General features: G+C 40.4%; 1 protein-coding gene across 4 annotated transcripts in view; it reads right to left on the bottom strand.

Moving 5' to 3' along the window:
- Window positions 1–23,705, bottom strand: part of ADAMTSL1 (ADAMTS like 1) — a 391,465-nt gene that overhangs the window by 6,531 nt on the left and 361,229 nt on the right. For all 4 annotated transcript variants that reach the window (XM_054053917.1, XM_054053919.1, XM_054053918.1 and 1 more), the window contains 5 exons: window positions 19,272–19,451; window positions 17,311–17,445; window positions 5,834–6,034; window positions 4,777–4,957; window positions 601–808 (listed from right to left, as the gene is read on the bottom strand). In XM_054053917.1, coding sequence (XP_053909892.1) covers window positions 601–808; window positions 4,777–4,957; window positions 5,834–6,034; window positions 17,311–17,445; window positions 19,272–19,451 — 905 coding nt within the window. The remainder of the gene's footprint in view (window positions 1–600; window positions 809–4,776; window positions 4,958–5,833; window positions 6,035–17,310; window positions 17,446–19,271; window positions 19,452–23,705) is intronic.

Genomic DNA, 23,705 nt, shown 5'->3' with positions numbered 1-23,705 from the left:
TTTAACATCTCATCATCATATAAGGCTGCAAGGAGACAATTTGAAGATCTGCAAAACACCATGAAGTAGTCTGAAAATGCTTTTTAGCCCTCCTTTTTTCTTTTTGCCATGAAGCAAATGAAGAAAACTCCCACTTTTTGGCATTCTCAGGCAACATCAGCAACTTTGTAAAACTAGGCTATTGTACAACTCCCTGTCCCAAATGTATTGGTCACCAGTCCTGAATCTTGCCTGCCAAAACTGAAACACACTTACAGAGTGATAAGGGGAATTAAGAACTGGAGAAGTCTATTTCCCAGATGTGTCTCCTGCCACTATAAAGAAGAGCTGCAAAACTTTCAATTTGAGATGATACACGGTTCTGCAGTAAAAGTCTTATTCACAAGCAACATTTCTAGGGATTGTGGGAAGCTACAGAAATCCAAGCATGTAGTACATAAAACAAGGAGTTAAATGAGCTGAGCAAATTAGTTGCCTCCTCAAAAGCCTGCAAACCATAATGTAAAAATACCTAGGTGCAAGATCGCTCCTCCCATTTTGGATCATTTTTATCTAGCCCACACTATGAGGCTGTCCTTGGACTACTGGCTTGTCCTTTACCTGGCCCCAGGAGGAGGACACCCACTCAACGCAGAGCTGCCTGTTACAGTTCTGTGTATCCACTGGGCGCTTGGACACCTGGGCACAAGCCTCGTTTGGCATTGGGACAGAGTTGCCTTTAGCTGTCAGGCACTGACATGTCACTCGTCGCATCTGAATGCCTCCACCGCAACTCTGTGTGCAAGGAGACCACGATGTTACCATCCATCTGTGAGAGAAAAACAAACAGGTCAGGGAGCAGATAGCTTCCACCATTTGCAGGATCACTGGTGTCAATAGGTCTTTATGTGTGGGACCAAATAATGGCAACAATGGCTTGGTTCATTTAGGGTGCAATCCTGGATGGTGCTGAATGCCTCAGCCTCCTACAGTAGACAGTGAAAATTGCTCAGAGGATGAAAGCTGAGAAAAGACCACATTTTTCATTAAATTACCCTTCTTAAGGCTTTTTGGGCCCAGAAATCTTTTTTTCTAGCCCTTAAGGTTGTTTTTAAAGTGTTAGTAAATATTTCTAGCCCAGGCAAGGAGCTGGCCAGAGCTGCTCTTACACTGCCACGCCATGGAGGTCTTCGTCTCAGGCTACAGTCACAATGCTAGCAACGACTAGCCCATTTTTACTCCTCAGTAGGGAAAACAGTCTCTGTAGAGTTGTTGGAGTAACTGACAGGTCACTTTGAACTTGCTGCAGACAGAATAGCCAAAAAGCCTGCTGGGTCCTGTTGGCATCTGCCTGCTCTGTTAAGCCCCTGACAGCTGGGATAATCCAGAAACTCTGAAGGTCGCTCAGGGAGGGTGCCGTTGCAGTTAGTCTAGGAACCTTCCTCTTGAGAGATCAGCATTTGCCAGTGAAGGCTGAGCCTCCAAACTCCTATGCGCTAGGTTTTAAAAAAATCTAACTAGTAAAAAGCCTGTAACAGCAGAAAACAATAGTTCATGTCTGAGCTCCTTCCAAGATGCAAAATACATTTTGTATCTTTAAGGATCATACTAACCCATCAGCCTCACCTCCATGCCTGGTGAGATCATGGAACAGAAACTGTGCTAAAGCACATAGAGGTAATTTGAGACAGCCAGCATGGCTTCACCACGGGCAAGTCCTGCCTGATCAACCTAGTGGCATTCTATACTGGGGTGACTGCATCATTTGACATAGGAAAAGCAATGGATGTAATCTATCTGGACTTCTTAAAGCTTTTGACATGGTCCCCTACAACATCCTTCTCTTTAACTTAGAGAGAGATGGATTTAATGGGTGGACTGTCCAGTGCGCAAGGACTGGTTGGATGGTTGCATCCAAAGAGTAGTGGTCAATGGCTCAATGTTCAGATGGAGATCCATGACAAATGGTGTTCCTCAGGGGTCCGTACTGGGACCAGTGCAGTTTAACGTTTTCATCAAGGATACAGACAGCAAGATCAAGTGCACCCTCAGCAAGTTTGCAGATGACACCAAGGTGAGTGATGCAGTTGTCACGCCAGAAGTATGGGATGTCATCCACAGGGACCTGAACAGGCTGGAGAAGTGGGCCTGTGAGAGCCTCACGAGGTTCAACAAGGCCAAGTAGAAGGTCCTACACCTTGGCAGTTTGCAGGTTTCAATACAGGATGGGGGATGATGTGATTGAGAGCAGCCTTGCAGAGAAGGACCTGGGGGTGCTGGTCAATGAGAAGCTCGATACAAGCCAGCAATGTGTGCTTGCAGCCCAGAAGGCCAACTGTATCCTGGGCTGCATCAAAAGCAGCGTGGCCAGCAGGTTGAGGGAAGTTATTTTGCACCACTATTCCTCTCTTCTGAGACGTCATCTGGAATACTGTGTCCAGTTCTGAAATCCTCAACATAAGAAGGATATGGAGCTGTTGGAACGGGTACAGAGGAGGGCTACAAAGATGCTCTGAGCACCCTCCCTACAAGGACAGGCTAAGAGAATTGGGCTTGTTCAGCCTGGAGAAGAGAAGGCTCTAGGGAGACCTTATACCAGCCTTCCAGTACCTGAAGGGGGCTACTAGAAAGCTGGAGAGGGACTTTTTACAAGTGTATGTAGTGATAGGACAAAGAGGAATGGCTTTAAATTAGAGGGGGAAGGGTTTAGTATAAACATTAGGAACAAATTCTTCCCAATGAGGGTGTTGAGGCACTGGAACAGGTTGCCCAGGGAAGTTCTGCTTGCCCCCTGCCTGGAAGTGTTCAAGGCCAGGCTGGATGTGGCCTTGGGCAGCCCAATCTAGTGGGAAGTGTCCCTAGTCATGGCAGGGGGTTTGGAACTGCATGATCTTTAAGGTCCTTTCCCACCCAAACTATTCTATGATTCTACATAATTAAGTGAAACACTCACACAGTTGGGTTTGGGAAGGAGGTAGGTAAAAACAGGAAAGATGGAACTGATTACTAGTTTCCTGAAGAGTTTTATGGTCATGTCAGCAGTTTGCTTCATTGAGTTTTAGGATACATGGCAGGACTTCGTGTGTTATTGCCTATTACTTCCCTCACAAGCACTGCTTATGATTATTTTACAAAATAGGCATTCTCCAGTCCCATGGAGAGGCACCCATTACTATTTCTCAGTCTTTTGCAGGTTAACTCCCATGATCACACAAAGACGTAGAAGAACAAACACATTCCCCACACAGAAAGCAGAAACACTGCTACTTTTTGTCACGCAGTTTGTGGAGTTTGAAGCTGAAGTTTCTGCCTTCCTCATTAAGCTCTGCTCTGCATTTCAATCAACTTTTATTTCCGAGCTTACATCTCAGCAGTTTCTCAGCAGCTGGTGGAGGATTATGGGTTGCCTTATTGTTCAGGGCAGGTATAAAGAGACATAAACCTTGCCACAGAATTTACTGCCTTCACCAAGGAAAACTGCTGCTAATTAGTATGTTTCATATTTCATCAAAACTCTCTTTGTTTCATTCTTACGACTCAGCTGGCAACTCAGAAAACATTTGCCTGCAAAGAGCAGTAGGAATATATTTTAAAAGGTAATTAAGCAGAACCTTGCCATATACCCAAGACACAGCAAGCATGGTAAATCGGGCTGCTCACTTCTCATTGCGTTACTTAGCACCTCTCCTTGCCTCTGCTTAAACTCTGTTTTTTAATAACAGACCCAAATCACTGTTGAATGAGGGAAGCACTAAATTTCTCTTGAGATCCTGACTACTTTTAACTGCCTATATACCAAAACACAGCAAATCCACAGTGGAAATAAGGGAGAGGAGGGAGTAAAAACCCAGAAAATATGGAAAAGCATGTTCACACATCTCAGCTAAGGAGCCACTTGAATCACAGAACTAGGAAAATTTTTAAGCTAGCGGGCATATAACATCAAACGGTCTCTCTGGATAGGCACTCAGGATGTATTCTTCTTTGTGCCAAAGAGTGCCAAAGAAGAAAGTGTTTTCTGTGGGCAAGAAGTAGCAGAGGAAGATGTAAGGCTAGTCAGCACTCTTTCAATTTATCCTGGCCACATTGTATTAAACAGAAGCTGAAAAACAGAGGATTACAGCTGTCGAGATTTACAGTCCCAAAGAGACCACAAGTTAGCAATCTTCAAAAGAAGGCAGAACTCAGTTTGACCCCCCTTCATGCCCACTAGATCTGATGGTATGTGCCCACTCCACAGAGGCTCTTTCCACTCTGCTGAGGGAATACTTTGCAGCTACAGTCCTGTCCATACCAACGGGTAATACAAGAACTCCAAATAAAACCGCCAAACAACTGCTAGACCTCTTCTCTGTTATACTGTTGGGATACATTGGTATGAAGCCATGTGGAACACACAAAAAGATATGACCCTACAGTTCCTGAGTGAAGGAATTCTCACATGTACAGAACTTAGAAGAGGCATAATATTTACACCCAGCACAGGATGAGACTGCAATCACCCAAGACAAGCTGTAAAGTTTGCTAATAAAGAGTAGGCAATAGCTTCTCTATTATTTTCTAACTTAAATATGGAAGGAGTAAACTCTCTACCATGTACTGTTAATGCTTTCCAAAAATTTTACTACAAATTTCCAACTGTTTGGGTTAAGCACTCATAAGTTCCCATTTAGCTATGACATTTCTCCAGACAGGCACCAAAGAGGCTGCAATGACATGATGTCCAGTGCAAAGGACTCTTCAAGTGCATCTTAAAAGCAGGTAGGACATTTTAGCATAATGCAGACACAGACAAACCGTGAAGGGCAGTCTCTCCTGTTGCATGCAATAGGCTGCAGGGCTGGCTTAGGCTTCTCTTTGCAGTAGGATATGTTGACTTCGTCCCCATCCAGTAAGCACCTCAGCTGGGGCAGCTGCACACCTTTGTGGCCACAGGAAGCCGAACAAGCCATCAGCTTGTCCACTGACCACCAGTATTCTGCCAAAAAGTGTGGGAGAGACACGTTAACACTCAACAGTTACCAGGAGGAGACCCTTAGAAAAGAAAGAGACAGAGATGCTCTTCACAATGAGATATTTGGACTTGGTGTCTCAGGAGAAGGAGAGGTACTAACACCTATAAGGCACCAGGCAATAAACAAAGTAGGAAGAGAATTCCAGCTGATGTAAACCACTGAAGTAGGAAGAGAATTCCAGCTGATGTAAACCACTGATTGCCTTTGATGTAAGAAACCAAATTTTTTGTTCCTTAGAGATATTGAGCATGGAAAGTGAATGATATAGTAGAGCAGTTAAGTAAAGCCAGACACCACTAATGCAGGACAGTGCACCTCTATTTTTAAAGGAGCATGATTTTGTGAAGACATGGTTAACTGCAATTACCAGCTGCTCTGTTCTGTGGCTTTACCACCTTCAGCTTATTTCTAGGAGAAATATAACAGCTGCAGCTTTTTTTGAAGTGTTTTCAAGCAAGAAGAAATTTTGAAACACTGACTCTAGCAGATTAACAGAGAGACTTCTAATACTTGGAGTTCAAACTGTGACACCTCTGCCTTGAATTCCTGGACAAGTAAATTGTCCAGACGCAACAAGTATAAGTATAGCTTGAATCAGAAAGGTGTGTTTTATGCTCAGCAAGGCAGAAATATCAGGTGTCATTCCAGTAAAGTAAAACCAAAGACAATGCAAAATACCCGATAGTCCTGCAAATCTATATCCATGGCAATAAAACATCAAAACATCTATTTCCTGCTGTCCATGTCAGTTCTGGCTTCACATAGGTGAAATCCAGGCAGTGCAGGGAAGTCCATGGCAAAAGCTGCACAGGGCAGCAGAACTGAAACTGGAAAGTTACCTCGTATAGCCAGGGATGTTTTTTGTGTGAGCGAGCCAGCCTCATTCTGAGCAAGGCAGCTGAATTCACCATGAAGAGCATCACTGACATTGAATATCTGAAGTATCCGGCCTGCTGCCAGGAGCTGATGCTGCAGACGGAGAGGCTCACCAGAATAAAGCCAGGTGATATTTGGAGTTGGATGACCATCCACAGCACAACCTAAAAAAACAGGGACGTGAAAGAAATCTACTGAGTACTGAATTTGCTGCAAAATTACACGCTTTGAAGTGGTCAAAATTGGGGAAAAGGTTTCCCCATTGTCTCCTCATTTTCTTGTAATAAAACCCCACTAACACTATGGTAATGGATACCTTCTCAGCAGCTGAAAAAAAAATTATCGCGAAGCCAGTTTAATCAGCCATATAAAAACCTCAGATCAGGCTGTAAATATTTATATTGAGCCTTCTAATGTTCCCACTATTTTGGATCATCCTCATCTTATTATTGAGGGAAGTGGGATAGGGAGGTTACACAGCTAGCAACTCTCAAAGAGCATGCTTGAAGGAGAAATACAAGAACTTGGTCTCCAAACCTTCTACTTAAAACACAGGGCCACTCTTGTTTTTTATATTAAAAATCAGAAGGTTTTGTTACACAAAAGTTCACACAAAATTTTTGCTACACAAAATACTGCTGTAAAGATAGAGAAAACTGAGCCCTAGAGGGTTTTTTTTTGTTACAGCAATGGGCGATTTTCCAAGCAACAACTGACCAAAACCAGCACCTGTAAAAAATTTGCTGTTCTGAAGCAAATTGTATGAGTATACCTGTGGATCAACAGCAAAGCTGATGAGGTTTAGGTTCACACTGAGTTCTTTGCCTGTTGAGCTGAGGAAGAGTGTTTGTAAGATACTATTTCTTGTGGTCCTCATACCAGCTGCACAACATTTTGGCAGTTTCATGAGGAATTACAGAAGAATTATGAGACTTGCGTGGCCTAGGAAAGATAGTTAAGTTGCCTTACATATTTCCTGGGGAAAAAGAAAGCCAGTTTTTCTGATGTAATTCATCTGCACCAATTGCAGGGCTGAGGAGCCAGAAAACCTATGTGCAATGGATGGCACATATTACTTGGACTGCCTGTGGCTTAGGATAGTCCTGCTTTTCCATGCATTTCACTGTTACCTTAACAGTCTGGCTAAGTTTCTGTGAATGCAATCTATACTGATTATTGCAGCTTTACACTGTTTTGTTTTTCTTAGTATGTATGTATAATGAAAGAGTATTCTATACAAAAACCCCTCTGAAACAATAGTATCATTTTACAACAAGGCTTTTAGAACAAAGCATGATCAGCAAAAAAGCACAAACTCTCGAATACTCTGTGAAATCAAGTTACTCAACTTATGACAGCAAGAAAGGTAACAAATGATTAGTAGTGATCAACAACAAGGTAACTAACAGCTTTTATAGGCAATGTGTGTAATCATTACTACAAGGGAATAAGTGTAGTGATTAGGAAAGATACATCATCAATTGCTTCATCATCATCATCAGATCCACAGTTGCCTTGGGAGCCCCTTTTTTTTCCACAGTGATGATTTGGACAGGCTGCCCCAGCAACTGGGGTCACTACGCAGTGCATCCACTTGAAGGCGAGGTCTCTGACCATTGCTCCCAAAAGCTTAACTTTTATACCATTGAACAAACAGCTTACAGCACCCCAAAAAGTAGAGTCTGGCCGCAGCTGCCTGCCGCCCCTACCTCCTCCTGGAATGTAGTCAAGGTCCCAGGAGAAGAGATGATGAAGCAGCTGGATATCTCTTATCTTTAAGCTAAATGGCCGTAGAGATTCAACATTGCTGCACAGCTCCTGTCTTTTTTTTTGCCACACAGCATCCATGTTCATGCTGATTGGTTAGCCAGGGTGTTGATAGTTTTCTTTTTCTCACCTTGCATACTCAAGAAGCTACAATTAAGGCGGCACAGCCCAATTTGGCTGATAATGAAATACTTTCTCACAATCTTATGTATTAAGAATAAAACAGCTCAATTCTTCTGAAAACAGCAAAGCGAAAGGTTACAGATTGAACAGTACACATAGCAGTGCAATACAAATAATCCATGGGTCACCCATATTGTTTTAGGCCTGTCAATGAGGCCCTGTCACTTCAAGCACATAAACAAATATAACAAATACTGAGAAAGTACTGCTCCTACAAGAGAGGTAAGATGACTTACAATTGCTGTAATCAAGATTTTATTTAAATATACAGTTTTTCCTTAACAATTTTTCTATACCTTAGCGAGGTGCCTATCACTGCAAGACTAGAAGTACCATTTTCATTAGTCTACCCAGGAAGACTGAATAGTTTGATTTCCAGGCATGGCTAAGATCAAATCCTTGACACTGGGGAGTATATTACTTCGTTGAGGAACACTTGCTGACCTTCTTTGGCATTTGATCACACCAACTAAGCTAACCCTAGGGACTGGGCTATTGTAGTCTTTATTTGTCTGCCTTTAACCACTAATCATACCTCGAATTACACTATTCGTATGGCAGAAAATGCTGCCTTGCCCAGGACAGCTGATGCTTTCTTGCTCATACAAAGCAGAACAACTCTTACAATATGCAAAGAGCTAGTAGTGACCTGTGGAATGTCCTAGCCATCTTCATGCTAAGAGGTAGATCCAGGCACTGGGGAGACACCATCTTACACTTGAGAGGATAAATACTGGGCCTCTCACTTGTGCAATGGCTACACAGGTCTTTGTTGTGTGCCCTATTGCATAGGCATTATATATTGTATCTGATATTTTGTATACATTATCTGATATTTTCTGTATACATTCCAAAATGTATACAGAAAATATTAGCTAAAAGATCAGCCAGTAATCAATAACATGGGATGAAACCTCCAAATGCTATTCCCTACCAGTGAGTAATTACTGTGGGTTTTAACATTTAACTATAAAAGTTTACTAACACCTCCGAGACCTGTATGTAATGGATACTCTTCATTTGTGTATACAGAAAAGTGTCAATAACATTTTTAAAGTTTTATTTCCTATACATTTCCCGTGTGTATAGTTGCATAAGCTGCAGGATAATGTTTTATGCATACTAAGTGAGAACCAGAGTGCAATAAAAACCCATGTCCCATTAATATCCCCTTCTCATCTCCCAGGAATAATTTTAATACCATTTAATGTGGATTACCAACACCTCTTCTCTACTTCTTCCCATCCCTTTCGTCATTGACTGCTTTATCCTTCCAAGGCTCAACACCTACCCCTATAGCACCTGAGAAGTTAAACCTGGCTTTGTTTCCAGGCACCAGAGGTATTGCAGAGCTTTAGTGCATCATAACCCCTGGGAAGGCAAGGAGGAAGCATTTTTCTGGGACTAGTTCTGAGCAGTGAAAGCTCTGGCATGAGAGAGCCTTTCTCCTTCAGTCCTTGTTAAGTAGGGAAAGAAAATACTGCCTTTAGCCTCCCAACCAAAGTCTACTCTGACTTTGAATTCATTCAAAGCCAGGATGAGTCACAGACGTGCAAAAGCTGGAAACAAAAACAAAGATCTAATACAAATTACATCTTTTAGTAGAGAAAATGTTAATATTTCAAGGACAACAAGGGAGTATTTTGTAAGGGAAGACCAATCTTTCACAGCATACTAATAATTTACTGAGAGGAAAGAATAAATGCACAGTGCAGGCCAAATTCAGCTCCCCATTACGCCTCTGGAGCACTTTCTGTATGACTGTAGCTGCAGAAAGGCTCTTGGCAACTGTGCTAAAGCTATCAAAACACAAAGCACGCATCGCTCTCACTGGAACACTTGAACAACAGGAAAGAAAATAGTGCAAATGTTGTTGGTTCGAGGATTCATTTTTTCAGCAGTCTGATACCTTAAATCAGCAGAACTGTATGGAAAACAATGGTGAAAACATCAACTGAATTGTGCAAGTGTACACTTTGTAATACAAGCAAAAAAAAATACGGCAGATTCGTTGGTACTAGTGTTCAACTAAATGCTTTTACCTTAAAGTTCAGTTTTACACCGTTGCTATTAATCAGTGATCACTCTTCATAATATAGGCAAACTTTTGTGCTGCATTAGTTCAAAATACTTTGCATCAACAAAAAAAAGCCTGGGTGTGAAAAAAAGTAAGCACCCGTTTACTCAGAGACTGCATCTTTCAGGACATAACAGAGTACAATAAATATAGAACAGAAAGTTCACAGAAAACTTCACCTAGGCTTACAAACCATAAGGCCTATGCCCCTGTCTCGGTAAGTTGCAAATATGTACTTATCAAAATGCAAAACTGGGAGACGAAAGATGATTGACAACTACTATCTGAAATGTCTGGCAAAGGAGGAAAGAAGGGACTTGGCAGCACAATTATTAATTATATTAAAATTAAATAAAGCAAACTAAAAAAATTAGGTATGTATTCCACTGAACTCTGACAGAAAATGGTACTAGACCTCAATACCCTGAGTTAAAGCTATAAATAAAATGCTGCTAAAGGATTTGAAAACTGTAAGTATTTATTTATAGTTACTCTATACACTGAAATTTACACAGTATAAATACACAAATGAAAAGCCACAGGTTTCAACAAAATGCTGTGGTGAAGTCTGATGTAGAAGAAAGATACTGTAATACAATATGAACTTTATAGAATATTTAGAATCTAATCAATGTGACGGAATCTTATTTAGGAATTAATTGCAATGATAACGGCATACTCTTGACATTAATTTATATAATCTTTATAGAAAAAGATATACATGTGAATTCTTGTAAACAGTGTGAAAAGGCAGAATTTTCACTGAAGTAAAACCAGAAGCGAATCGAAAACACAATGAGCAAGACAAATTATCCCTTGAAAGCACCTGCTGCTTTATCCTCTTCACAATGGAAGTATTAGTCTAAAAAATGTTTGTATAAATACTCTTTCCCTTTAGAACTACTTTGAAAACATGATGGCAAATTCATAACAGAGAATGAGAAGGAACAAAATGATGCTGTGCAAAACAACCTCTCAGATAGTCATGTTTTCATCTGACTCCTACACACAATTTCTGCAGCCGTCTTTTTCCTTAGGGAAGCACAGAAACAGGTTTAATCATAATTAGTCATGAGTTTTTTCTGCTGACTCTGTGCGGACTGTGAATTATTTTGTATTTCTGCTGCCAATTTTAATGAAACAGTAATTCCCAAAACCTAGGAAAATTAGGAGCAGCGTCATAGTAGAGAGGGGAAGGACAGAAGGGAGTAAAGGAAAACTTCTTGTGTTTCAAGAAGATAGATGTACTCTTGCTCTTACCACCAAACAATGTGGGAAATCTGTACTGGTGAAATCAGTTGTGTTCATCTGGTTAATTTATGGCTCTTCACACTGATTAACAAGTATGCATCCTATGTTTACAGATGTTATGGCTCAAAGGCAAGATACGTAGCAAGCCATTGCAGCAGAAACTTCTTCACCTCTGCTGAAAGAGTTTGGTCCTGATCATGGTATCAGTCCATCTATATGATCTGTTTCTTCTCCTAAAGTAGTCATCGGCACAGCACTCACTATAATGGACCCCAGAACACTCTAAAAGATCTATTCTAATTTTTCTGTTCAGTGCCTCATCTAGATAATGCTTGTATCTGCAAGTAGGCAAATACTAGACACAGAAGGCTGCCTGTTGCCGTCAAAGTGACTACCATGATTACATTTTCCTATTGTACTTTTTGGGAGCCCTTCTGGGCATCTAAATGACTCTACTAGAGAATGAGGGGGATATACAGAAAAATGAGAGGGAAATACTGGTTTTGGTAGTGGGAATCCTTTGCATCTTTTAAGTTAATAGTTTTTGTTATTACCTTGTTTTAAAAACAGCTTCATTGCTAAATAACATCGGTGTTTGCAGAATAGGAATTTGTAGTCCAGCGTTTCATCTTGTGAAGAAGCAGTGAAATTGGCGGCTAAGTTGCTCTAACTCTGTGGTCATTGTGGATACTGTATAAAACTAGAAAGAAATCTGCTTCTAAGGACTCTGTTTGCAGTGCTGGGAGATAGTAAAATCATGTTCTGACTTGTGAAGTCAGTAAATTTGATATGGAAGTTATCAGGAAGAACACAATAAATACAGGGCAAGTGACTGTACTTTTTTGTATACTTTATCATCTAACTTCAAAGTTATTATCAGTATATCCTACAAATAGGGACTTTTCTTTACTAAATACACAAGATTTAATAGACGTAGTATAGCCTGGAAAAGTGAAAATTCAGAGTTCTAAGTTGGGGATGACAGCAGGTTCCCAGTGAACAAACTGGAGAATATATAGTCTGAGAGATAAAATGGATGGAAATCAGATTCCACATAAATACCTAGGCTTTCACCCACAGGTTCACTCATATCTTCAGATTCCCTAGAAAAAACATTATGCTCCAGGATTTGCATTGTATTCATTTAATCCAAAGAATAAAAACAGACTAAAGGTCCAGAATTTACATACAGATGGATTCTCTTTTAATAAAAAAAAAATACTGCTATTTTTCTCCAAAATGTGAATATTTCATCAAGATACAGGGAGCCTTAGAAATATTTATTGCAGCTATATACAACAGCTACCATTATTTCAATACTTAATTTCAAATAGACTAGCTACCATTACCTCACTATTTAATTTTTCTTGGATGTCTTATGTTTTTAAAAGACATTGTGTATGGCTTACACTGTGCCAAACAAGAGCTAGATTTTCTGTTCATTTCAGATTCCAGCTATCTTAACTGTTTGTGCTTCCATTCATCTTTAAATTCATAAGCTTGTGCTGATTTATAAAATAAAGACATTTACATTCCCTTGGCTGCCTCCTAAACGCAGTCCAAAAGTTTTATTTAATTATATACAATGTGCAATGCAGTAATCCCCTTTCCTTCAATATGCATATCCTCAAGTGCACATTATGTTTTCAGAAATCCAAAAACATTTCTGAGAAAAACAAGTGGGACATAAACTGAAAGCTTTGGGGAAAAATTTATCAAATGTTTTCACAGACATTTTCTGTGCAACTCAAAGAGCTCATTTGCAACCAAATACTTAAACAAAGCAACAGATGCCAAGAAACACTGTGCTGTTAAAAGCAGTCAAACTGTGTTCACATTTTATGGGTACTCCTACATTTCCGTATTCCGAGTAGTACTAATTTCTGACATTTCTTCCTATGTTCCTGCAAGAATCCACACTTAAATATAATTCATAAGTCAAAGTCATTAAACCTTCAGCTTTCACTATGTCACATAACTGCAATAGTTACAGCATTCTTCTGTGCTAAGGAGACATTTCTATATCATATTTTGCATCTATTGATAAGTCTGCTGAGGTTTCCAATAACATCACAATAAATTTGAGAAACTGTAGTGATTCCCCACTAGGATTTGTATAATCCTTCAACCTTCTCACTGAACTGTCTTCAAATACAGGAAACAACGAGCTTGAACTCAAATGAAAACAAGTATTCTTGATAGGCCCTAAGCCTTTTCTGCTTGAGTGTTAGAAGTCAGAAACATCCTACAACTTCAGTTTTGCCAAAATTAACATGAACAAAGCTCAAGGTGCATGGAAATGCAACCAGGCACTTGTGTAAAAAAATTAAGCTATACTTGTGGCATAGATAAACAAACTTTACTGAATATATGTCAGGTTAGGATGTTGCTTTAATTCAAAAAGGTAAATACACAAAGTAATTAGGGCATTGAAAAGAAATGTTAATGAATATTGTTAAAAAATCAGAAAAAACCCCACAAAACAAGTGACCAAAAAAAGAATTTCTTTAAGAGGAAAGGGGCAGAATTTCTTACAATACTTTCATTACCAACATTCAGGAAAACTGTATTGAAAATTTAAAAACTCTCAAAGAAAGAAATCTTACTAAGATTACAGAATCACAGAATTGTTCTCTTGCAAAAGACCTCTAAGATCACCAGGTTCAATCATAAGCCTAACACTGCCAAGTCCACCACTTAACCATGTCCCCACATAAGAGCTAATGTGAAATTTTTCCAAAGAAATATGAATTGGCATAATTTCAGAAATTTATTATTCGTTCATCTGTGTGTGTTGTATAAAGTCTTCTTGTGTGCCTACCACAAACCAAGGACATCAGAAAGTGCACAACAGTCTGTTGCTCGTCACTGATTTTCAGTTTGCGCTACTGTAAAACCCAGAAACATCCCCAAGCTCCCTCTAGCTCCTGCTTTGAGGAAAATCCAGTCCTTCGGATGTGTGCTTTTCATATAACACAGAAGTGTCTACTATACAACCTGCCAACAAATGTGAGGGCTGGTCTGCAGTACTCTACACATACTTCCAACAGTTCTGAAAGAGCAGGGTAAGCATCCCTCTGTGTAAACCACTGTCTACATCATACTGTCTAACCAGATAATGAGCTGGACCTAGAAAGCTAACTGAAATCTCAACTGAAATCACTAGAAGTAAAAGTAAGAACAACAGAAGACAAAAACGTTCCTGTGAGCCTCTGCAAACAGGCCTTTTACTTGTTTAGATTTTAACATGAGGGTTGTTGACTCCATTGGAGGGGGCAGAGGTCTTCAAAAGATCTTTTCCTCTACTTCTACAGTGAAGGCACACAAATGACTATTAAATCACCCCTAGCAAAAGGAAGGAAGACCTCTAGACCAGACGTTTGTGTTATTGCCCTGCCCTTTCTCCTCTGTAAACCCTCTAAACTTTATGTAGAGGAAATCCACAGGAGCTGACTGACTCCAGAGACCAAGTTCATTGTTTCAAATGGTTGAAATCATGTTGGAAGCATTGCACAATTTCACTTTGTAAAAGAACATGCATAGCATGTGAAGGCTCCAGTTCTCTACTTCCAGCTCTGCTTGTCAATTGCTGTTATATTTTATACATTGTTAATTTCCAAACAAGTTCTTATTTGCAACTTCAATGTTCTGTTTGAGTGCTAATATTTTCTGGGTTTTTTCAGAGGCACCAAATCAGTGTTTAATGAAGTTTTGATTCCCATTTTTCTTAAACCCTGGCAAATCTATAACTGAATTTACTTAGGTTTCTGACATAATATTTCACCTTTGGTGTCTTTTAAATCCTTTAAGACATAAAGTTTATCAGAAGCTTACTTATCAGTCTTTTTCTTCACTCTTCATTCTGTTCTTGTTTTCACGTCTACTCAACAGATCCTCATATCTTTAGATTTCCAAATACCAGGTCTAATTCTGAGTCCCAAGAGATGGCAGTCCCTGTCAGCAGTACCACTGACAAGGCACCCTATACACAGTAATTTATATTCAAAATTTTCTTATATGAGGCATCCACAGCAAGTAGAGTGAAGACCTCTATGTAATCAATTATGAAAGACAACAGGATTAAAATAAATTCACTGGGTGACAAAATAGAAGCAATTAATGGACAGCTTGTAGAGGATGTTGTGGACAGGGGACACGTACATGGGTCACAGGTTCACAAGTTGTTCCCAAATAGGTGTTTGCAGCTGGTTTTTAGAAACACATGCAGATCTTCTTTCCAGTATAGCAATATTTCAAGGAAAAGTTTAATTTGAAGGTATCACAGTAGTCCATGATAAACTTAGCCACTGCACTGGAAGGCAGTGAGGACACTAAATTTGGGAGTAAATAGAGAGTCTTGTGATCCATACCGATATCAGTGTTCTGAGTAAACTAAACCAAGATTTAAAAAAAAAAAAAAATCCTTTTTGGAATGAAGCCAAATTTTTTTGAATAACTATAGACAATACAGTCCAGTAACATACGTGGAAGCTGAATACACTATATATTTGTTTCGATGATACAACATGATGCAGCACATTGGACTGTAGCTTCCTAATTGATTTGACAGCCTATTCTATCCTGATTTTCTATTAGAAAAAATCTCTCAGGAAGTTGTCTTAGCTTTTAATAAAACATGCCGCAAAATTAGGTCATTAAAACTCCAGTGAAGTTGATGCCTCAAGAATGAAACTGGTTTGCTACTTTGCTATTAAGATCCATGGAGTTCCTTGTCCCTGAAGTGGAACAGTAGCATATAGTATGTCATGAAGAAACAAAATTAATCGAGAGATGGTTATCTATAGGCAGTGCAGAACAACCTTTGTGGTTCAACTGCTGCTTTCAAACAACAAAAAATCCCTACAACTACTAAAGACCTCTTTTTGGAAACCTGAGAGGAAATGGATTTAAACAGGAGTGTGTCCCAGTCTTACAATGGTGAGTACAATAAAGCCATACTCAGAATTATTTATTCAATAGTAATATATACTTTCAGATATTCCCCCACCAAAGAGTATTTGATTGCATTTTTTTTCACAAGTAGAAAGGTAATCCAGAGCTGCACTCTAAAAGCTGTCGCAAATGTATGCAGATGTCACCATTCAGGAAAAGTAAACCATACAAAACTGAAAACGTAAATAGAAAGCATACACTGTGAAAATAAAAATCTTAAAATTGCTGCTAAAAGTAAATAAATAATGTTTTGGAAGGTACAGTGATCAGAGCTAAAAACACTCAGGCCAACTACAGATCCTTTACTAGAAGGTAGATCCTACCTCTAGAAAGATAAAAGATCATTCTGAAACTGGGGAACTTGACAATATTTCATCATATGCCATTAGACAAGGCCATTAGAGAAGCTGTTCGCCTATCTGAGCTTCACAGTTAGTAAAGGCTCAAGATCAGCATGAGAAATGAAATTTTAAAATAAACATACCCTGAACTTTAGAAAGGCATGAGATTCTCTTTGCAAAGAAATTGTGGCCTTTGATCTGAAAGGAGTCTGCAGCACATGACAGAACTTGCAGTGTAAAGAGAAGAAACCTATATGGAAGGCAGAAAACCATGAAAAGAAGAAAAGTATTTAATTGAGGACTATCTCCTTATATGACTTTGTGCAGACATTGGTTATCTGATACAACAAAGAGGAATAAAATGAACATAATGAAACAGGGACCCAGCACAAGAAAAACGTGCCTAGAAAAGGGTCTGAAGAAGAAGGATAAACAATATAAATAGCAGACATATGGAAAGACTAGTAGACAAATGCAGAAGGAAAAGAAAAATAGAACCACAACCATTTGTTGTTTTAGATCAACTCGTACACCAGTTTGCCACATCTTGTGCTGAGTGAGATAGCCAGCCCCTGAGAGCAAAGACTTCTTAGAGGGTGTTATAAAGTGTGGCACAACGGAGGCTTCATGCACCTTTTAGGCATTACACTAATAAGAGGATCTCCTTTTTCTAAACAAGTTTCTGAGTTCTGAGAACAATTTGGCAGTGATTATGACTCACAATGACTGTCAGTTTGATGTCTTTTGTTCTAGTGCCCCATGGCTGGATAAATGGATGCATAATTGTAAATGGATGACTAGATATGTAACTGTAATCTAAACTCTAACCTCTTTTTGTTTTAAAAAAATGTTAAAGCACTTCACTTACCTATGAGAGCAGATCCTCCTGGACTGACGGTCATTTTTGTTCCTGAAGGAGATGCCAGCACTGAATGAGTGCTGGTCCCAGCACTGGAAAGCACTGCTGTCAAATCTTCTAAGTAAGGAAGAGGTCGTGGAGCCTCTGGTAACAGATTAGGAGAACAAGGGAATGAGCAGGACTATAGCAGCATACATCTCAGAGGCATAAATAACCTGCCACCAGCTACTACTGCATTACTTGCTGTGCCGCAATATTACCCCTTTAGAGGAGCAGTCTAAGCAACTTCGGGCAACTACTGAAGGTGTGCTTTGTCTCATGTTAGATAAGGCACTAGAGAAATTATTAAAATAACATCTGGATTGGTATGACCACAAATAAATGAAATTCCCTCTGAAGGCTGCCACAGCATTCTTGTTGACTGTTTTCTTATGTGATGAAGCTACATAGTATCATGAGATACAGCAGCTTGTATGACACAGCGAATTTATACAACACAGAAGCTGAATCAAATGTCTGTGGTAGTCAGTGGAAAACTTTTTACTGTCTGCTACAACCTTGATCAAGCACTCATTAAACATGGTTACAGCCCTGCCAAATCCCATGATATACTTAGGCAGAGCTCCAAAGGACTAAGAGTTCAGAGCTCAAGAGGATAAGTCTATACTAAAACCCACAGGATTTAGTTCTTTACAAACCATAATGCTGTTTTAAAAATTGTGTAACATTCCCAATTCTGTTTATCATGAAAATGACAGGATATTTGATTTAACTGAATGGTGGCTTCATCCTCTTCCAATTAGATGATGGCACACACTAAACAAGCTTTCTATTGCTGATCACATTTAGCATTACAAGTACAAGTCATGGTTCCTTGAAATATTTCTTTCCAACAAGGAACTAAAAATATATTTTGCCAACAAACACAAGCAGCTTGCATAACTCACAGTAACATTCCATCTTTAAAAAGGAAGGCATTTATAAAGATAAGAAAAGGATTTAAAATCACATAGGAGTTTTTATCTAGAGTTTGAAACCCAGCTAATTGCTTTCCTACAGTTTTTTTCAAACTGAGTTTCTAGAGACAGTTTGGATTCACAGGGAAATCATGTAAACATTAACAAAGAGGTTTTAGAGTTGTCTGTGAAACTGAGAAATCTCAATTTTAAACTTCCTCGGGAAGCTGCATGATCTATGGGATCTGTGCTCACTCTAGTCATGAAAGACAAGAGCTGCAATGGATGCTTTAATGGTGTTGCATCAATAACAGGGACTAGGTTTCAAAATTTGACATTTCACTATCAAATGCACAGAAGCCTTCCAAAGCCTGGCTGGATGATTCATCTGTTAGGCATGGAGAAACGATAGAAGATGAGTTACTAGGAAAGGAAACCCCTTTCCCACATATCCAGTTACCACCAGGTAACCAACCCATATTTCACATCTGGAATTGTCTATTAAAGTCATCCAGCTGGGCTTCCTGTCTGTTGTTTAGAAAAGAAAGAAAAAGCAAATTTCACCCTTCACTGAACTTGGGAAGTGCTTTTTAAAAGCTCATTGGGTTTATGCACCTGTCAGGTGTGAAATGGGTCAGTATCACATAGCCACATATGGAAAGGCTGCTCAGCAGAGCACTTCACAGAAGGAAAAGTGGCATCATTCTAATTTTAAGAGAGTACTTTAAGAAATGGTTAATAAATGCTTTTCTTAGCTAGTACAACTGAAAGACTGAAAGTGAATATCTCCGGACTGGAAGGTGCAGTCTCTGCTTAGACAGTTTCTCCTTATCTATCTTCCTTTTAGCACCACCCTGTTTCAGGTGATACTGCCCAGAGAACAAATGCAGAATGATTCCTATCTTTGAATAGAGCTACCTGTATACCATTCCCTCTTTCCACATCCTCTGATTAGTTCTGCACGGTAGATGTACCGGCAGCCACATTGCAATTTCTGCAATACTCTGGACTTACCAAGAACAAACAGCTGGGAGCTTTCAGTTACCTCCCCACGAAGATTGGCTGCCTTGCATGAGTACAAGCCCTGATCTGACTGAGAAACATTTGGAATTAGCAGCAACCCATTGTGCAGATGGTGAGCAGAGGACAGCTTGACTTTGTTCTTAAACCAAGTAACCTCTGCTTCAGGAACACCTGGAAAAACATTGACAAAACATTGCACAAGTAAGATACAGTGGTGGCTAAACAGCGCTACTGTTGGTACAGACGAAATTGCTAAGATAGAACAATTTGAACAAGATTTATCATAACTTTCAAGTGACATTTTTTGCAGTTCAGATGTATCTAGACAACTCTTTCACACTGCCAGCCTTTACATTTCTTAGATCCCTCCGAGACAGAGGAGAAGATTTAAAACTGAATTCAGGTCTTCTCTTTTAGTGTCATAGAATTATACAAATGAACTTTGAATTCATAACTATTAAAAACAAGCATCTATTATATAAGAACAAAGTTGAACCTAGCCTAGTACCCTGTCTCTGGAAGAAGCCATAACCTGGTGCCTCTCCAAGCCTCCCAGCAGTTTCAGCTCAGGATGTCTCTGAGCTACAAGTAGTTTCTGCACATTCATGAGCCCTCCATGAACTTCTATTAAGTAATCCAATATTTCTTTTTGAAATTATGCAAACAGTTAGCATTTACATCCTCAGAAAAGCAGTTTCACTAGTCTCACCAGGAGTCTTCAGAAAGCAAACTGTTACAGATTCATAACCCATTTACAGGAAGCATTGCCTTCTTTTGTGTTATTGGATCTAAGGTCTAGTTATCTCTGTTGGGCTTCCTCTTGTAGGAATGGGTTCTGATGTGTAGCTGGCAAGAGCTCTGGTCTTGCAGTAGATAATATTTCCTTGACATAGGAATTTCTACTTTGATTGAAATGCATATCAGATTGGTTAATTTAGTGTCACTGACTAAACTGACTAAACAATTGGTTTACGTGAAATAGTATTGGAAGTCTCAATAGCTGGGACAGGCCTATAGAGCTGTGCCTGGGAGGCAATCACAGGATCACGAAGTAGTTCGATTTGGAAGAGACCTCTGAGATCATTGAGTCTAGATCTTAACCTAGCACTGACAAATCCACCACTAAACCATGATTTTAAATCCCACATCTGCACGCCTTTTAAATACTTCCAGAGATGGTAATTCAACCACTTCCCTGAGCAGCCTGTTCCAGTGCTTGATACCCCCTTCTGTGAAGTAATATTTCCTAATACCTAGTTTAAGCCTCCCCTGGCACAACTTGAAGCCATTTCCACTTTTTATCTGGGAGAAGAGACTGACACTCACCTCACTACAATCTCCTTTCAGGTAGTTTGAAAGAGCAATAAGGTTTCTCCTCAGCATCTTTCTCTCAGCCACTCCTCATAAGATTTGTGCTCCAGCCTCTTTACCAGCTTTGCTGTCCTTCGGACATGCTCCACCACCTCAATGTCTTTCTTGCCATGAGGGGGGCAAAACTGAACACAGTATTTGAGAGGTGATTTTAGCAGTACCGAGTAGAGGGGGATGATCACTTCCCTAGTCCTTATGGCCACATCATTTCTGATACAAGCCAAGATGCCATTGGACTTTGTGGCCACCTGGGCACACTGCTGGCTCATATTCAGCTTACTACTGACCACCACCCCCAGGTGTTTTTCCACCAGTCAGCTTTCCATCGGCTCCTCCCCAAGCTTACACCATTTCATGGGGTTGTTGCAGGACCCAACACTTAGCCTTGTTGAACCCCATACAGCTGGTGTTGGCCCATTGATAGAGCCTGTCCAGACCACTCCTCAAAGCCTTCCTTCCCCCAAGCAGATTGACACTCCCGCCTGACTTGATGTTATCTGGGAATTTACTGAAGGTGCATTGAATCCCTTGTCCACATCACTGATAAAGAAGTTAAACAGAACTGGCCTCAACACTGAGCCTTGGGGAACATCAATTATGACTGGCTGCCAGCTGGATTTGATTCCATTTTTCACAAATCTTTAGGCCTAGTCATCTAGCCATTTTTTTTTACCCAGAGAAGATTACACCCATCCAAGCCATAATCAGCCATTTTTTTCCACAAGAATGCTGTGGGAAATGGTGTTAAAGGCTTTACTAAAATCCAGGGAGACAATATCCACAAGTTTTCCCTTATTTACTAAATAAATGGCCTTAGTATAGAAGAAGATCATGTTAGTTAGGCAAAACCTGCCTTTTATAAATACATGCTGACGGGGCTTGATCACCTGGTTATCCTGCAAGTGCCGTGTGATGGCACTCAAGATGATCTGCTCTATAATCTTCCTGGCACTGAGATCAGGCTGCCAGGCCTGCAGTTCCCCAGATCCTCCTTCTGGCCCTTCCTGTAGATGGGCATCACATTTGCTAATCTCCAGTCAGCTCGGACCCCTCCAGTTATCCAGAACTACTGCAAACTGATAGAGAGTGGCTTGGTGAGCATTTCTGTCAATTCCTTCAGTTCTCTTGTGTGGATCTCATCTGGTCCCATACACTTGTGCACCAGTAAGTGGCGTAGCCAGTCACTAACCATTTCCTCTATGATTACGGGGGCTCCATTCTGCCTCCTGCCCCTGTCTTCCAGCTCAGGCGCCTGGGTACCCAGAGAACAACTGTTCTTACTATTAAAGACATAGACAATGAAGGCATTAAGTACCTCAGCTTTTTCTTCACCCTTTGTCACTATGTTTCCCTCTGCATCCAATAAAGGATGAAGATTCTCCTTAGCCCTCCTTTTGCTGCTAATACATTTATAGAAACTTTTTTTATTGTCCTTTACTGCAGTTACCAGATTAAGTTCTAGTTGGGCTTCAGACCTTCTAATCTTCTCCTTGCATAACCTTACTGAGGTAGCCCTCCTGACCTGCCCGCCCTTTCTTCCAAAGCTCATCAACTCTCCTTTTTTTGCTGCGTTCCAGCCAGAGCACTCCGTTAAACCAGGCTGCTCTTCTCCCCTGCCAGCTTGTCTTTGGCACATAGGGACAGCCTGCTCTTACACGTTTAAGGCTTCCTTCTTTAAGAATCTCCTGCCTTCCTCGACTCCTTTGCCCTTCAGGGCTACCTCCCAGAAGACTCCCTCAACCAGACCCATAAACTTGCTGAAGTCCATGCTCCAGAAGTGCAAGGTAGCAATTCTGCTGACCCCCTTCTCACTTCTTCAAGAATGAAAAACTCCATTATTTCATTATTACTGTGCCCAAGACGGCCTCTGAACATCACATCACCCCCAAGTCCTTCTCTGCGAATAACAGGTCCAGCAGGGTGCATTCCCTGGTAGGCTCACTCATCAGCTCTGTCAGGAAGTTATCTTCCACACACTCCAGAAACCTTCTAGACTGTTTCCTCTTCACTGTATTGTATTTCCAGCAGATATCTGGTAGACTGAAGTCCCCTATGAGGGCAAGGGTTAGTGATAGTAAGATTTCTCTCAGCTGCTTATAGAATAATTTGACTATCTCTTCGTCCTGGTTCAGTGGTCTGTTACAGACTCTCACCATAATATCTGTCTTGTTGGCCATCTCCATCATTCTTATCCATAAACACTCAACTCTATTATCACCATCATTAAGCTCTAGACAATTCAGACACGCCCTAACAAACAGAGCTATCCAACTGCCTCTCCTTCCTTACCTGTCCCTTCTGAAAAGCTTGTAGTCATCCATTGCAGCACTCCAGTTGTGTGAATTGTCCCATCATGTTTCCATGATAGCAAATATACCACTATAAACATTGTCAATTCCCTAGCCCCGGCATACAGAAATAACCTGACTCGGGCTGTGCTTACTGAACACAACCACTCATTTGTTTGTATTTATAATGGCTGCCTGATTGCAGGTGCCTCAGTACACATGAGCAGACAGAAGTGTGAAAGGGAGATTTTCCCTGTTCTTCCACATCAAAGCATTGTGGCCTTTTTTCCCACCTCTCTCAGAGTCACTTGCTGACTTTGCCAAGACATCTGGAATGATTATATCTGAGCTTGGAAGCCAGGAAGAAAAGCTGAAGTCCTGTAAGGGCTGATTCATATTCAGAAGGAAGCAGTCTGTAAAAAACTGCAGGGTTTTTCTCACTTTTGGCTAAGGGTAAATAGCATATGCTAATCTGGACCCTTAATAGCATAGCAAGAGAGATAATCATTATTGCCCATGATGCTGTTTTCTAAAGATGTACCATTGTTTGTGTTGCTTACAATTCAGTTTTTTTAAAAGGATGTGCTGTTGGCCTGTTTCTGACCACCCCTGCTGGGATAGGACCAGTACACAGTTCTCCATCAGGCTGCTACTCTTTGACCTACGTGGCATGGGTTGGCCAACTACCACTTATAACAACACTCTGATTTTTTCTTCCAGAGCACCCATACCGAGTCCTCAGAGGACTCAGACAACAAATCCCAGT

The sequence above is a fragment of the Cuculus canorus genome, chromosome Z (assembly GCF_017976375.1).
Source record: "Cuculus canorus isolate bCucCan1 chromosome Z, bCucCan1.pri, whole genome shotgun sequence".
NCBI classification, from domain to species: domain Eukaryota; kingdom Metazoa; phylum Chordata; class Aves; order Cuculiformes; family Cuculidae; genus Cuculus; species Cuculus canorus.
This window is presented reverse-complemented; position numbering and strand designations above follow the sequence as displayed.